A 15,216-nucleotide genomic window follows, 5' to 3' on the forward strand; every position below is an offset into this window, starting at 1 on the left:
GCGGATGTTGGCAATATGATCTCTGGTTCCTCTGCCTTTTCTAAAACCAACTTGAACATCTGGAAGTTCACAGTTCATGTATTGCTGAAGCCTGGCTTGGAGAATTTTGAGCATTACTTTACTAGCATGTGAGATGAGTGCAATTGTGCGGTAGTTTGAGCATTCTTTGGCATTGCCTTTCTTTGGGATTGGAATGAAAACTGAACTTTTCCAGTCCTGTGGCCACTGAAGAGTTTTCCAAATTTGCTGGCATATTGAGTGCAGCACTTTCACAGCATCATCTTTCAGGATTTGAAATAGCTCAACTGGAATTCCATCACCTCCACTAGCTTTGTTCGTAGTGATGCTTTCTAAGGCCCACTTAACTTCACATTCCAGCGTGTCTGGCTCTAGGTGAGTGTTCACACCATCGTGATTATCTGGGTCATGAAGATCTTTTTTGTACAGTTCTTCTGTGTATTCTTGCCATCTCTTCTTAATATCTTGTGCTTCTGTTAGGTCCATACCATTTCTGTCCTTTATCGAGCCCATCTTGCATGAAATGTTCCCTTGGTATCTCTAATTTTCTTGAAGAGATCTCTAGTCTTTCCCATTCTTTGTTTTCCTGTATTTCTTTGTATTGATTGCTTTGGTTTAGGAAGGTGCAAAACTCTGGAGACAGATGAAGGTTGAGAGTTTCATAACAATGTGAATGTACTTAGTGCCATCATTAACTGTACAGTTAAATATAGTTCAAATCATATATTTTATGTTATGTGAACATGTTAATCGCTCAGTTGTGTCTGACTCTTTGTGACTCCATGGACTGTAACCCACCAGGCTTCTCTGTCCATGGGATTCTCTAGGCAAGAATACTGGAGGGGGTTGCCATGCCCTTCTCCAGGGGAGCTTCCTAGCCCAGGTGAATTCTACCCCCCTCAAAAAAAGACATTTAGAAAATATGCATGTTGAATGAATTTTGAAGGAGACAGTTATTACAAGAACTATCCCAATCAGAGGAAAAAGAACCTGGTATATAGCCCAACAACCAGATAATATAGCCTTTGTGGCCCGAAAGTTAATGGCAATGTGTGAGCAGTGCCTCACAATCTAGAACAGGATGCGAGGAGATGGAGGAGCTTTCCCTCACTCTGCCAATGGACATCAGCATCGGGTTAAAGCATCCACTATAAGAATTCTTCTGATAGAGGATGTTTTCTCCATTCTGCACCTGAAGAGACAGGAGTTGGACATTGGGGGTAAATTAATCTTCAAGACATCTATAAAGGTCTTGCTTATAGACCTTGCTGCCATTCCTTTAAAAACCTTACTCCCTTATTCACCAAACCCACACTATCTTTTTACTCATATTTATTTATTTTCTGTGTCTCCCATGAGAACTGGAAATTTTGTTTTGTTTCTTGCTGTATCATTAGCTAAATCTCAAAATGATTTTGGAATATAGCATATGATAATGAGTTTGTGGACAGGATGAATTGAATAAAGATAAACATGATGTTGAACTTTTTAAAGAGGACTCTCATGCAGTTGATGAAAAGATAATGACGAGAACTTTGTATTTGCATGTATTTGTTTATCACTAGCATTTCTTCTCCTTAAAGTCTTTCTTTTGGATTGGAGTCTACTATAATGAAACTGGCAGGCACTGGCTGTGGGAAAATGATTCACTTCTGCCTTATGATATGTAAGTATCTATCTGACATAATGCAATCTTCTTTGCCCTTGGTTTAATTGCTGCATTTGCCCAAAATAATAGAAATAAAGGGTGCCCGAGACACAATTTCATGGACATTTATGCAATTGGGAAAAGAGACAGTAACTTAAATCCAATCCCATGTTCAGAATTGTAGCCTCCAGAAGCAAATAACATAACTCAGTTCCTTAATAAGTCCTCTCCTGAGAATTTTTCTTACACATCATCTGTTTGCTAGGGCTCTCATAACAAAGCACTGCAGATGGAGTAGCTTAAACAGCAGAAATTTATTTTCTTGAATGCAGAGGATAGAAGTCCAAGGCCAAGGTGCTGGCACTTTGGTTTCTTCTGAGGCCTCTCTCCTTGAATGTCTACTCTGTGGGTCTACAGGTGATCTTCCCCCATACCTGTTTATGTGCAAATTTCCCCTTGTAAGGACAGCAGCAATATTGGATTAGGGCCCACCCTAATGACCTCTTTTAACTGAAATAATTCTTGAAATACCTTATCTACACTCATATTCTAGGGTAATGGAGGGTAGGATCCCAATGTATGCGTTTTTAATGGGACATAATTCAGCTCATAACACAAATCATGGATTAAAATCTTACTTCCTCACTAACCATAGTGCTCGATAAGACTCAACTTCCAGGTCATTAATATAGCTTTAAAATCTCCCTGCATTTTTACATTCTACCCACCATCTGCCTAAACACTATGGACACTAAAAATGTCCTCACCAGAAAAATATGATGATACCTGTTATTCATAGGCTTTTCACTCTTTTGTTTTTAAGTTGTCTGTCTACTTCTATAAGCAATGATAATCAGCCTGCTCTCCATCCTCTTAGATGCTTACATCCTTACTTGAGTTTTTATGAAATATTTAAGGTTCTGTAATCTATCAATACAGAGAAGGCAATGGCACCCCACTCCAGTACTCTTGCCTGGAAAATCCCATGGATGGAGGAGCCTGGAAGGCTTCAGTCCATGGGGTCGATAAGAGTCGGACACGACTGAGTGACTTCCCTTTCACTTTTCACTTGCATGCATTGGAGAAGGAAATGGCAACCCACTCCAGTGTTCTTGCCTGGAGAATCCCAGGGACGGCGGAGCCTGGTGGGCTGCCGTCTATGGGGTCGCACAGAGTCGGACAGGACTGAAGTGGCTTAGCAGTAGTAGTAATCTATCAATAACTTTTAAATTTGTAAAAATCTTAGTTATCTGTGCTACTGATAGAAATTCAATTTGATTCAATTATATTATATGTACATTGCGTTTTAAGTATTTATATATAAGTTTTATATTTCTTTTCTCTGGTATTTACTTGTTATACAATTTCACAAAGACTATGCCATTTCTTCTGTTTTAGGTTTTCTCTTCCTACACCTGTATTAAGACATAACTGTCTATCTTACAAATCAAGAGAAGTTTATCTAAGTGAAAGCTGTGAAGTTAAACAGACTTACATTTGTAAGAATCACCTTATTTTTTGATACATATATGTGGGTGGAATCTAGAAAAATGGTCCAGATGAACCTACTTGCAAAACCTATTATCAAAGCTAGAGACACAGATGTAGAGAACAAATCTGTGGACCTCAAGATGGGTGGAAAGGGGGAGTGGGATGGATTGGGAGATTGGGATTGACCTATATACACTGCCATATATAAAATAGATAACTAATGAGAACCTTCTATCTAGCACAGGGAACTCTACTCAATGCTCTATGGTGACCTATAGTTGTAAAGCAATTATACTCCAATAAGAAATAAAAAATAGAATCACCTTATTTATTCTGTAAATTCACAGAAAAGATGAGATGATAGACTCGCCAATGGTCACTATCTTGGTCTATAGAGAAAATATGTAAATGAACACCTTTAGTAAAAATGGAATGTTCTCAAAATATACTGCAATGCTATTTTATAAATGTACTATAATTTTGTTGAGTGGATATACTTTCATTTATATGACTTTTCATGAAATAACACTGTGGTAATACTTAGAATATATATGCCAATGCACTTTAGGAGACATTGCCTTAAATATTTTCTGAATTACGCTATGAGATAAAGTTAATGAGACAAGGTTAGACTGTGTTGGACATTAAACAGTTGTCTTATGTAAACTTACACTATTGTCACTGATATATGTATTGCTTTTTTTGTCTATAAAATTGTCAAAATATATTGTTAAGGGATAGAACACGACCAGATGTAGAGATTAGAATAACTGCACAAGAAATAGAATTGTTCCATAATTTTTTCAAAATTAGTTTTCAGCTTGATTACTACCCAAAAGTCCAATTTATTTGGTAACATGGTGACTCTGAGATAGCTAATTAGACCCACAGGTGACAATGTGGTTTAAAAGGATTTTGCTTTAAAGTCTCAATTGTGAAATGTTCATTCCTTTAAGTTATTCTGTTGCATAGTATTTTTAAAAAATCAAAAATAAATGATTAGTATTTATTTCATTTTAATTGTATCAAAGCCTTTAGAATTATTAAAACAACAGTGATGACAAGCTGTGGTTCATCTTCTCTTAGTCTTAAAACCCTCTATACCTTTTACACATACAGACACAATAAGCTCCCTTTTATGTTTATTTAATAAGATTTGGTCTAAAATTACATGCAAAGAGCAAAAGTTATGCTTTACCAAAGTTCTTATTTCACTAGAGCAGAAGCAACATGATAATGACAGAATTAGATATAATCGTCCCTTGATATCTACAGGAAATTGCTCCCAGGACCCTTGGTGGGTGCCAAACTGTGTAGATGTGTCAAGGTCCTCATATAAAATATTAGCATATATTTTACAATATTTGTATAGCTGCTAAGTCGCTTCAGTCGTGTCCGACTCTGTGTGACCCCATAGATGGCAGCCCACCAGGCTCCCCCGTCCCTGGAATTCTCCAGGCAAGAACACTGGAGTGGGTTGCCATTTCCTTCTCCAATGCATGCAAGTGAAAAGTGAAAGTGAAGTCACTCAGTCGTGTCCGACTCCGACTCCAAGCGACCCCATGGACTGCAGCCTACCAGGCTCCTCCACCCATGGGATTTTCCAAGCAAGAGTACTGGAGTGGGGTGCCATTGCCTTCTCCATATAAATGTATGGCTTATGTACAAAAAATAACCTTGGTGTATTATTTACATATAACAAATGTACATATAAGTCCTATCTAGGTTATTTATACCTAATACAATGTAAATACTATATAAGTTGTTGTTAATACAATGTAAGTACTATGTAGATAGTCACCTGGGTGTGGCAAATTCAAGATTTGCTTTTCAGAAATTTCTAGCTTTTTAAAAATTCATGATTAGTTGAATTGGAAGATGCAAAACCCATGGTGCAGAGGTCCAACTGTGCTGTATTTGTTCTTAATCCAAGCATTTCCATTGATGAAAATAACCAATAAACAATCTCTAATAGGAGCAGAAAAGAGCTTTATTTGAGGCAAACTGAGGACTATAATCTGGATGGCAGACTCTCCAATAACTTCTCTGGAGAAGCAGGATTTTCAGCATCGTTTCATATCTTGTTAGAACAAAGAACAACAAGCAAGTCAGGGATACATTCCTTCAAAGTTAAAGTGAAGTTGCTCAGTTGTGTCCAGCTCTTTGTGACCCCATGGACTGTAGCCTACCAGGCTTTTCCGTCCATGGGATTTTCCAGGCAAGAGTACCAGAGTGGGTTGCCATTTCCTTCTCCAGGGGATCTTCCCAACCCAGGGATCAAACCCGGGTCTCCTGCATTGCAGGCAGACGCTTTACCCTCTGAGCCACCAGGGAAGCCCAGCGTTCCTTCAAGGATTCACAAAAAAAGAAAAAAGAGTAGCATGTATGCAGAGGGTCAGTGTGGCTGTGGCACCTAGGAAGAGAGTCTTATTATCAAAGGAGGATCAGCATTGGCATCCCCAGAAGGGAGCATTTAATCTTTGTTTTTAACATGGACATTCTTTACTTTTGATCAATGTGTCCTTTTCTTTAATAATTAAAGCAGATGTACAGTGTATGTTTGATAGGCCACCAATAGGGTGTTAGTTTCCCTGGAGGCTCAGATGGCAAAGAATCTGCCTGCAATGTGGGAGACCTGGGTTCGATCCCTGATCTGTCTGGAAGATCTCCTGGACAGGGAATGGCAACCCATTGCAGTATTCTTGCTTGGATAATTCCATGGACAGAGGAGCCTGGAAGGCTGCAATTCATAGGGTCACAAAGAGTCAGACATGTCTGAACAACTAACACTTTCACTTTAATATAAAATTCAAGTTAACTTATGCATAAGCCAGAATGACTTCCGCATCCCTCAATAAGTCAAAACTCCTTTTGTCGGTTTCTTCCACTCCTCCATACTTACTTGACTATGCTTTTATTCTTTAAATATTTCCCTTTCTAGATGGTCATTCTAAGCAAAAAAATTTCCCTTCCTAGATGGTCATTTTAAGCAAAAAATTTCTTTCCTAGATGGTCATTCTAAGCAAAAAAGCAGATCAGAGCAACTTTTCAGAGTTTATTAGCTTTGTACTCTGGTATGTAGTTTCATGAGGATTTTTTTTAAAGATTCCTTTTTGAGTTATGGTTTTCTCTGATATATGGCAAGGAGTGAGATTGTAGGAGCAGATGGTAGTTCTATATTTAGTTTTTTAAGGAACCTCCAGACTACCCTCGGTAGTGGCTGCACCAGTTTACCTTCCCAGCAGCAGTATAGGAGGGTTTGCTTTTCTCCACACCCTCTCCAGCACTTATTGTTTGTAAAATTTTTAGTGATGGCTATTCTGATTGGTGTGAAGTAATATCTCATTGGTGTTTTGATTTGCATTTCTCTAATAATTAGTGCTGGGAAAGAATGAGGGCAGGAGGAGTGGGGGCTACAGAGGATGACATGGTTGGATGGCATCATCCACTCAATGGACATAAGTTTGAGCAAACTTCAAGAGATAGTGAAGGACAGAGAAGCCTGGCGCACTACATGGGTTTGAAAAGAGTTGGACACAATTGAATTGAATAACAGTGATAATTCATCATGTTGAGCATCTTTTCATGTGTTTTTTTTTGGCAGATCTGTTTAAATCTTCCACCCATTTTTTTGATTGGGTTGTTTGTTCTTTTGATATTGAGCTGCATGAGCTGTTTGTATATTTTGGAGATAAATCCCTTGTGCGTCACTTCATTGCAAATATTTTCGCCCATTCCGTGGGTTGTCTTTCATCTTCTTTATGGCTTCCTTTGCTTTGTAAAAGCTTTTAAGTTTAATTAGGTCCCATTTGTTTATTTTTATTTTTATTATTCTAGGAGGTGGATCAAAAATATCTTTCTGTGATTTATGTCAGAGAGTGCTCTGCCTATGCCTTCAACTTGATTCCCTTAAAGTTATATAATTACTTACAACAACGCAGCCCATGTGCTACAATACATGGTTTTATTACCTACTGTTGAAGGGCAATATCTGAAGCATTGACATGCCGTGTTACAGCTCATCTTGTTTAGAAGTCAGTGAATAATATAACTGAATTATTAGTATAAACAGGCAAATATCATACATAATTTATAGACATTTCCCCCAAATATCCCTGAACTATATATTAACATTATCCTTTGAAGAAGAACCTGAAAAGCTGTTGAACCACAGAATAAATTAAGCACTGCCATTCATATCATTGTTACATTGTGAAAATTTACTAACAGAACTGGTGATAGAATTTTATAGCAAGCATAGATATATTCATCACCCAGATTGTACCATTAATATTTGAGTATATTTTCTTCATTACCTATCTGTCTCCTATGCTTTTATCCACCTTGATACACCTTATTTTTTATACATTTGAAAATAATTTCCAGATATCAGCACACTTCCCTCCTGAGTACTATAGCATGTATATCACTCACTAGAGTTCAATATTTGTTTACAATTCTCTTGTTCTTTTGAATTATAATTTGCATACAGTAAGTGCACAGAGTTTAGTGTTACTATTCAATAAGTTTATCATACAGTCTGCTGCAAATTCTGATCAAGATGCAGAGTATTGGTTTTCACTGGTGGTCCAGGGGTTAAGAATCCTACCAATGTAGGGGACACAGGTTCAATTGCTGGTCTGGGAAGATTCCACATGCCATAGGGCAACTAAGTCCATAAGGCTCACAACTGCTGAGCCTGCTTGCCCTAGAGCCTGTGCTCCACGACAAGAGAAGCCACCGCAATGAGAAGCCTTGCACCGCAACCAGAAAGTAGCCCCTGCTCGCTGCAACTAGAGAAAGTCTGCTCGTAGCAACAAAGACTCAGTGCAGCCAAAAATAACCAAATGAATAAATTAAATTATTTTCTAAAAAGGTGAAGATTATTACTCTTTCCCAGAAGATTCCCTCAAGTTCATTCCAATAGATCCCTACCCACTCTTTAAAGTCGACCACTATTCTGATATTTCTCTTGTATATTTTGTATATATTTTTTCAAGAATTATTTCAAATTCTGTTTTGTTATGTTTTGTATAAAACATTTTTTCTTTCAGTGTAATATTTGTGTGATTCATCTATGTTATTATATGTGATGTTCAGATTTCACACAAAAATTGATATTAATTTCCACTGATTTTTTTTTTCTTAAGGTGGGCAAGGTTTTATATTTGCACCTTAGAGCTCCTTTGGCAGCCTTACTTTTATAGTCATACTTCCAGAAATGATGACTTCATTTTCACCATCTTCATGGAATTCAGTCGGGTTTTGGTGCAGTGTTATCACAGATTAGCACAAAGTGTAGGATTGCTTCTGATTGCATAGGCTTCTACTACGTACCAGACTTTTGATTCTTAAAGTTGACTCCATTGTTTCCTGGTGGAGGAGACCACAGAGCACTGGGCATTTCTCCCTTCCTACTCCTGGTAGATTAATTACATCAGATGCTTGACCCCTTCTTGGAGTTACCCATGATGCCTCACTGTTGTCAGCACTTTTCTAAGCAATAGTGTTTCTGTTTCACCTTACTCAACCAATTCCAGCAACACGACTTTACTCTGTACCAGGCCCTCAGGTTTTGAGATTATTTATATTCTGACCATTGTGATTGTTTTCATATAAAGCCACTCAAAACAGTAATAGTTAAGGTGTTTAACAGATCACCATGACCCATATCATTCTTGGGCATCTAGTTGTTTTTGATTTTTAGTATGGCTTCTTCAAAAATTTATGAAAGAAATGAAAGAAAGACTCTACTTTCCTTCTTCTTAGTAAAGCAATTTGATCACTGAATGAGGCTTTCCCCAGAAAGATACATGCGTGTGTGTGTGTGTGTGTGTGTGTGTATTTTCAACCAAAAATAAAACATATAAGGGATTTGGCATCTATATCTAGTTCTATTACTGGAAAAAGAAAATGTAGTTAGAACCAACTAGGTCCAAGATGGTGGAACATTTAACTTTCAGTAGACCTTGAGCCTCTTTATATGGTCATTATAATTCATTAGCATAAGCTAAAGGGCATACCCACAGGCACCATGACAGTTCTGAAGCTGATCATAAAAGGAAACAAAGTGGGCACTGGACCAATTCCTGGAAATCCCTGCCCCTTCCCCAAAATGTTGGAAAAATTCTCCTATTCATTGTGTGTGCTTGGTCATTCAGTTGTGTCTGACTCTTTACGACTATTTGGACGGTAGCCCACCAGGTTCCCCTGTCCATGGGTTTTTTTCAGGCAAAAAAACTGGAATGCGTTGCTATTTCCTCCTTCAGGGGGTCTTCCTGACCTAGGGATCAAACTCAGGTCTCTTGCTTTGCAGGCAGATTCTTTATCTGCTGAGCCATCAGGGAAGCACTGAAATTACCCAGTCCATAAAAATTAATCACCCCATAGTTTGGGGCCTCTTGCCTTCTGAGATGGCTACTCTCTGTCTGTGGAATGTGTTTCTCTCTAAATAAATCTAGAGAGAGAGAGAGAGAGAAAAGAAGTAGTGTGACCGTATCTTGTACTTAACACAATCCCTGAACTGGTGCTGTCTTTAACCCTTTTTATTGTCTGTTAGTTTTCTTATTCATCTCTTAAGGTTTTATCTCATAACAAACATGGATTTTAAAATCTTATTGCTTTAAATTCTTAGCTTTCTATAGTCTTCCTAAAACTTCCATTTAAATACAGAGGTTTTAGAGCTGGTTGCTAGGAATGGATTGTTTCCTTCCACATGTTCTGTAACTTATGCCTGTCTCATTCACTTATTATTTTAGGAATTATTTTTACCATGGTTGCTTAGTCTAGTTTTCTGTTTTGCTTAGCATGAATATCTATATATCTGTTCTTATAACTTTCTTGTCCAACTACAATTTAGTTCCCTAAGGGGGAATAATTCAAGTTTTCAAAACATTTTATTTTTTTTAATAGAAGTGGAAAGTATGCCAGGTATTTGGGAGCTTTTCCTGTTAATGCATTTTATTTCCCAGTATTTTCTTCTAAAAAATATGCTGCTCAATGCACTCACTTGAAAAGAAATCTCTGGGGAATAAATATATCATTTAGAATATGATTGTAACATTTATATCATCATATATATGACTTGCATTAATGATTTCTCCATCCTAATATAATTCTAACTTTCATTAAAGACTTTTCCAGCCTCATATTATTTCACATTTTTTTTCTGTCTCTTCTTCCTCCTTCCTTCCTCTTCCAAATAAAAGCAATCATGATTTTGAAGCTAATTCTATTACTTGTGATAATGTATGCCCAACTGATAATGCTAATGTCCATGTTCCCACACCTCTAAGCTTGCAAATTAAGAATCCTGAGATAGGAAGATTATTCTCGATTATCCAGGTATGTCCTAAATGTAATCACAAGTGTCCTTTCAGGATGGAAGTAGAGTGCGCCTTGACAGGTGATCATTGAGAGGGGGGAAAGTGATGTGGCTGCAGAAACAGAGACTGGAGTGATGTGGCCACGATTCAAGAAATGCTGGCAGCCACAAAAGCTGGGTGAGACAAGGATGAGACTTTAAGCTTGCAGATGAAACCAGTCCTGATGAAATCTTAACACTGGCCCTCATTTAGATTTCTAGCCTCCAAAACTATGAATAAATTTTTGTTGTTTTCATTTACTTACTAAGATTGTAGTGATTCGTTGCTGTAGCAATAGCAAACAAATATAGATACTATATAAGAATGTGCGCAGTCACTCAGTCATGTCGGACTCTTTGTGACCCCATGGACTGTAGCTTGTCAGGCTCCTCTGTCCATGGGATTTTCAAGGCAAGAATACTGGAGTGGGTTGCATTCCCTTCTCCAACTATATAAGAATATTTTCTCGTCAAATATAGAGCTCAACCAGACTTCCCTGAGGGTCTTGCAGGGGGCTGGGTTCAGTCTCTGGTCAGGGAGCAAAGGTCCTACATGCCATGGCGTTCCTCGGTCTGCACACTCTGAAGCATGTGTGTCACGACTAGAGAGCTGGTGCACCACGATCAAAGACCCTGCATGATACAACAAAGATGACTTGTGCTGCAAAAAAGACCTGATACAGCCAAATAAATACATACATATATATTTTTTAAATATAGAGCTCAAACAGAAGGTGTGGGACACCGGATGTCTGATTTGAGGGGATGGTCATGATTGGAAAATAAATCGGTGCAAGTTCACTGCCCCAGTGAGGACAACTATAGGTACAGGGCTCCATGAGGATTTTCCAGGAATAAAACCTGCACAAAATATAAACGAAATGAAGGAGCAAGCCTCCAAAACATTTTGGGGAGGAGCCATGAAAACAATGCAAAGGCTTTCAGATGCAAGATGGCATGGTTTGTTTGAGGAACTGCAAGAAGGCATTGTGACCAGAGCTGAGTGAATGAAGAGAAGAGGGATAGGAAATGAGACTGGAGGACTAATCAGGCAAGCAAGGATGTGTCGATTAGTTTGGATCTTATTTGAAGAAGGGAGCAGCACTGGTAAGGGTCCAGTAAGGTACACTAAGCCCAGGCCAGATCATTAAATGGAGGGAATTTAATACAGGAAAATATTTCCAAAGCAGTTATAGATCTGAAAAGACAGGGAGAAAGAAGACAGCCCAGAGATGAGCAAAACAGAAAGTGGGGACCATTCCCAGGGCTGGAGGAGATGAGGGAGCAGGTGGGTCTCCAAAGCCATTTAGTGGGAACCAGGACCACAGTTCCAGTTGGTGGGATGGTGTCTGGTGGAGGCTGGAAAGCAGAGGCAGTTGCTGTTTGGCAGGAGTTAAATCCATTTGGTGTAACCATGGTGGGAGATGTAGCCTAAGCAGAGAGAGAGATGCAAGAACACCAGGCTTCTCACCACTTCCCACCTTTCAAATGTCAAGTCACTTGCTCCCATTGACTGAATTGGACCGGAAGTTGGTTGGCATGAAAATTGACATATATTTTGTGGGAATCAGCACCTGAGTTAGGAGCAGAGCAGGGGGAAGTGAAGGGGGACAAAAAGGGTAGTGACTGACACAGGGTGGAAGAAAGCAGGTCTCCCAAGGACAAAGGACCACAGTGTTTTGGGAGAGATATTTCTTGTACCCAATCACAAGTATGATTTATTAACACAGTTATTTTGTGAAGAGATTCATTAAACCTATCTTGTCTAATCTGCATGTCAGCTTCTTTATTGTGACACGTGGTTAAGATCACTAAGATAAATTATCAATATGGAACCATGTGTAGAAGGGTTCAGGAATGGTGGGGGGGGGTGTTGTATTGAAAACATGTTTGGCAAAGAAAGAATTGAGAATACTTTATTTGATATACTGACATGAGAGATACAAGTGTCTTATCCCTTATCCACAATGCCAAAATCCATATCTCTGTAAAGTAAAACATTTTTACCTGTTTGGCTCCAGGGCCTGAACTAAGCTAATTATAGATTTCCCACTTTACATTTTGCTGAACAAATATTATTAAACTTGATTTTCAAATGACCTCACTGGGAACTAATACATATATTCATATGTAATGCTTATTAATAAAAAGTATTAATCTTAAAATTCCTTTTTCTTCACAGGCTTTACATATGATATCATGGACTTTACACATTATACTTTCTTTAAAGAAATGATGAGAAAGCACTGTCTATAAGAGAACAATCACAGTTTGTCATTTGATTTGTCTTTATTTTCTGACTCTGTTGGAGGTTATGTGTGATTCATGTTGGCTATGTCTCATGTCACTCTGGATTAGAATAACATGTTTTAAATTTAGAAATTTGACTTCTATTTGTAAAATAAGCTTTAAATTTTAGATTGTGTTCTTGCTAAAACTGACATTTAACTACACAGTCTTGCAACTGATTTCTAAGAATAGGTTGATTCTCTTAATATATTCTGCAAAACCATGGTTGTGTGATTCACCTGTTATTTCAGGAATAATTTTGTCATATGATAGCTTTCTTTTCTTCCAGTGTGAGTTGCCTGTTCTGAAAACTTTTCATTGAGTTCAATCACTTTTCAGTGGTGCTTAGGAAATTGAGACAGACAGTAAAGATTTTTACTAAGGTAAATATTTTTTAAAAATCGTATTTAATAGCAACCAGAATAACTTTTGTTTGGTATTATTGAGACCCTTCCCCATGGCAATTTAGGTGTTCCTGATGTGTCTTTATTTTCCAGTATTTCCATCTGCAGAATATGCTACCTCTATGCATTCTATTTGGAGAAGGCAATGGCACCCCACTCCAGTACTTTTTCCTAGAAAATCCCATGGATGGAGGAGCCTGGAGGGCTGAAGTCCATGGGGTCGCTAGAGTCGGACACGACTGAGCGACTTCACTTTCACTTTTCACTTTCATGCATTGGAGAAGGAAATGGCAACCCACTCAAGTGTTCTTGCTTGGAGAATCCCAGGGACGGGGAAGCCTGGTGGGCTACCGTCTATGGGGTTGCACAGAGTCGGACACGACTGAAGTGACTTAGCAGCAGCAGCAGCAGCAGCAGCAGCAGCATGCATTCTATTATATTAAAATGAATTTTTAGGTTAAAATAGATCTCATGTAAAATGTGGCTAGAGTATCCACAGGCCAGTCAATGCTTTATGATTGTCATCTTTACTTATTTATTTATTTTTCTTTTGTTTGGGTATTTATTCTTTCACCCTACTCTTTTAGTGGGTAAAGGCTGTCATGATTCTGAATCTGGTGTGATTTCCTGTGATCACACTTGCCTGCCTGAATGATAACAACACAAACAATGATGTTAAAGTGACAGTGATCATGCACATCCAGGGTTGTGCACCTCACTTTTGGTCTCTTTCTCTCCTCTTTAAACTTCATCTTCTACTCCTTGGCCAGGTACACTGCTTTGACTCCTAATATATTTTGCAGCTGCTGCTTGTTCTTTTAATCAACCATGCTGTTTTCATGTTTTCCATGACCCTTCCAACTCTTCCCCGGAACTGTATGGTCACATCAAGACTAGTGTAAGTGTTAAGTGTTGTTTTGAGCAGCAACAAGTCCATGGTTGGAAATATTCTGTACTGTACAGTGTGATGTTTCAGCCACACACGTATAAACTATTGAACTGATAAGAGCGTATTCAACTGGTGCATAAAGGTGTGAACAAAAAAGACAGGTTCATTGATAATGACTATGTTTGTAGCATTTCTGAAAATTTCGGCATTGTGCCATATCAGGGTGCAGGTTCTTTAGTTAAAATTTAATTTCCAAGCTTACTCTAAATATCACCCTCTGTCCTGTGAGCCCCAACATACATGTTTTTTATTCGAATTATTATTATTAGTAGTAGTTGCTAGGTATATGTTAATACTTTTATATGTTTATACATTGAACTGTTCTCAGGACATATTTCTATTCAGTTTAGTTTTACATTTTTTCGGATGATGAGAATTAATCTTCTAGGGATTGTGAATTATTATTCAAGTTTATAGATCTAACACTTAACAGAATCAGGCACTCGAAACAACTGACGTTTGACATCTCTTGTTCAGCAGGTTGAAGAAGGAAAGGAAGAAAATGTCCACCCAATTTGGATCAATTAAAATTAGATTTATCCATCTCAAACTCCAGCGGATAGCCAACAAGGACCTACTCTATAGCACAGGGAACTCTGCCCAATGTTATGTGGCAGCCTGGATGGGAGGGAGTTTGGGGGAGAATGGATACATGTATGTGTATGACTGAGTCCCTTGGCTGTTTACCTGCAACTATCACAACTTTGTTAATTGGTTATACCAAGTAAAAAGTTTAAAAAAATTAGATTTGAATGCTAAACAGCTTGTCATATCATTCTGTTGTCATGACAATATTCTGTTGTCATATCATTTAGCTTTGTGCTGCTACTTTTCTAGATACTCTGTACTTTTTCTCATTAGATTACCCCACTCAGTCGATAAACTGGAAAGATTATAATCATTTTTAAATAAATCTATTCAATTCAGTTTTCCTTTCCTACATAGTAGTCGATCCTATGAGAAATCAATCCTGACTATTCATTGGAAGGACTGATGCTGAAGCTGAAGCTCCAACATTTTGGCCACATGATGCGAAGAGCCAACTCATTAGAAA

General features: G+C 38.1%; 1 protein-coding gene across 4 annotated transcripts in view; it reads left to right on the forward strand.

Moving 5' to 3' along the window:
- The window catches only part of LOC105002134 (natural killer cells antigen CD94-like), a 19,706-nt gene extending 4,911 nt beyond the window's left edge, over positions 1 to 14,795 (forward strand). The window contains exons 5-6 of one of the 4 annotated variants that reach the window (XM_010858640.1): positions 1,602 to 1,684; positions 3,065 to 4,570. In XM_010858640.1, the coding sequence (XP_010856942.1) occupies positions 1,602 to 1,684; positions 3,065 to 3,188 (207 nt within the window). In that variant the 3' untranslated portion in view covers positions 3,189 to 4,570. Of the gene's footprint in view, positions 1 to 1,583; positions 1,685 to 3,064; positions 4,571 to 14,639 lie in introns of those variants that run through there. The other 3 variants (XM_010858639.1, XM_010858641.1, XM_010858642.1) reach the window with 3 other exon arrangements.
- Positions 14,796 to 15,216: the final 421 nt, after the last annotated feature.

This window comes from Bison bison, unplaced genomic scaffold (genome assembly GCF_000754665.1).
Source record: "Bison bison bison isolate TAMUID 2011002044 unplaced genomic scaffold, Bison_UMD1.0 scf7180017864390, whole genome shotgun sequence".
Classification (NCBI taxonomy): Eukaryota; Metazoa; Chordata; class Mammalia; order Artiodactyla; family Bovidae; genus Bison; species Bison bison.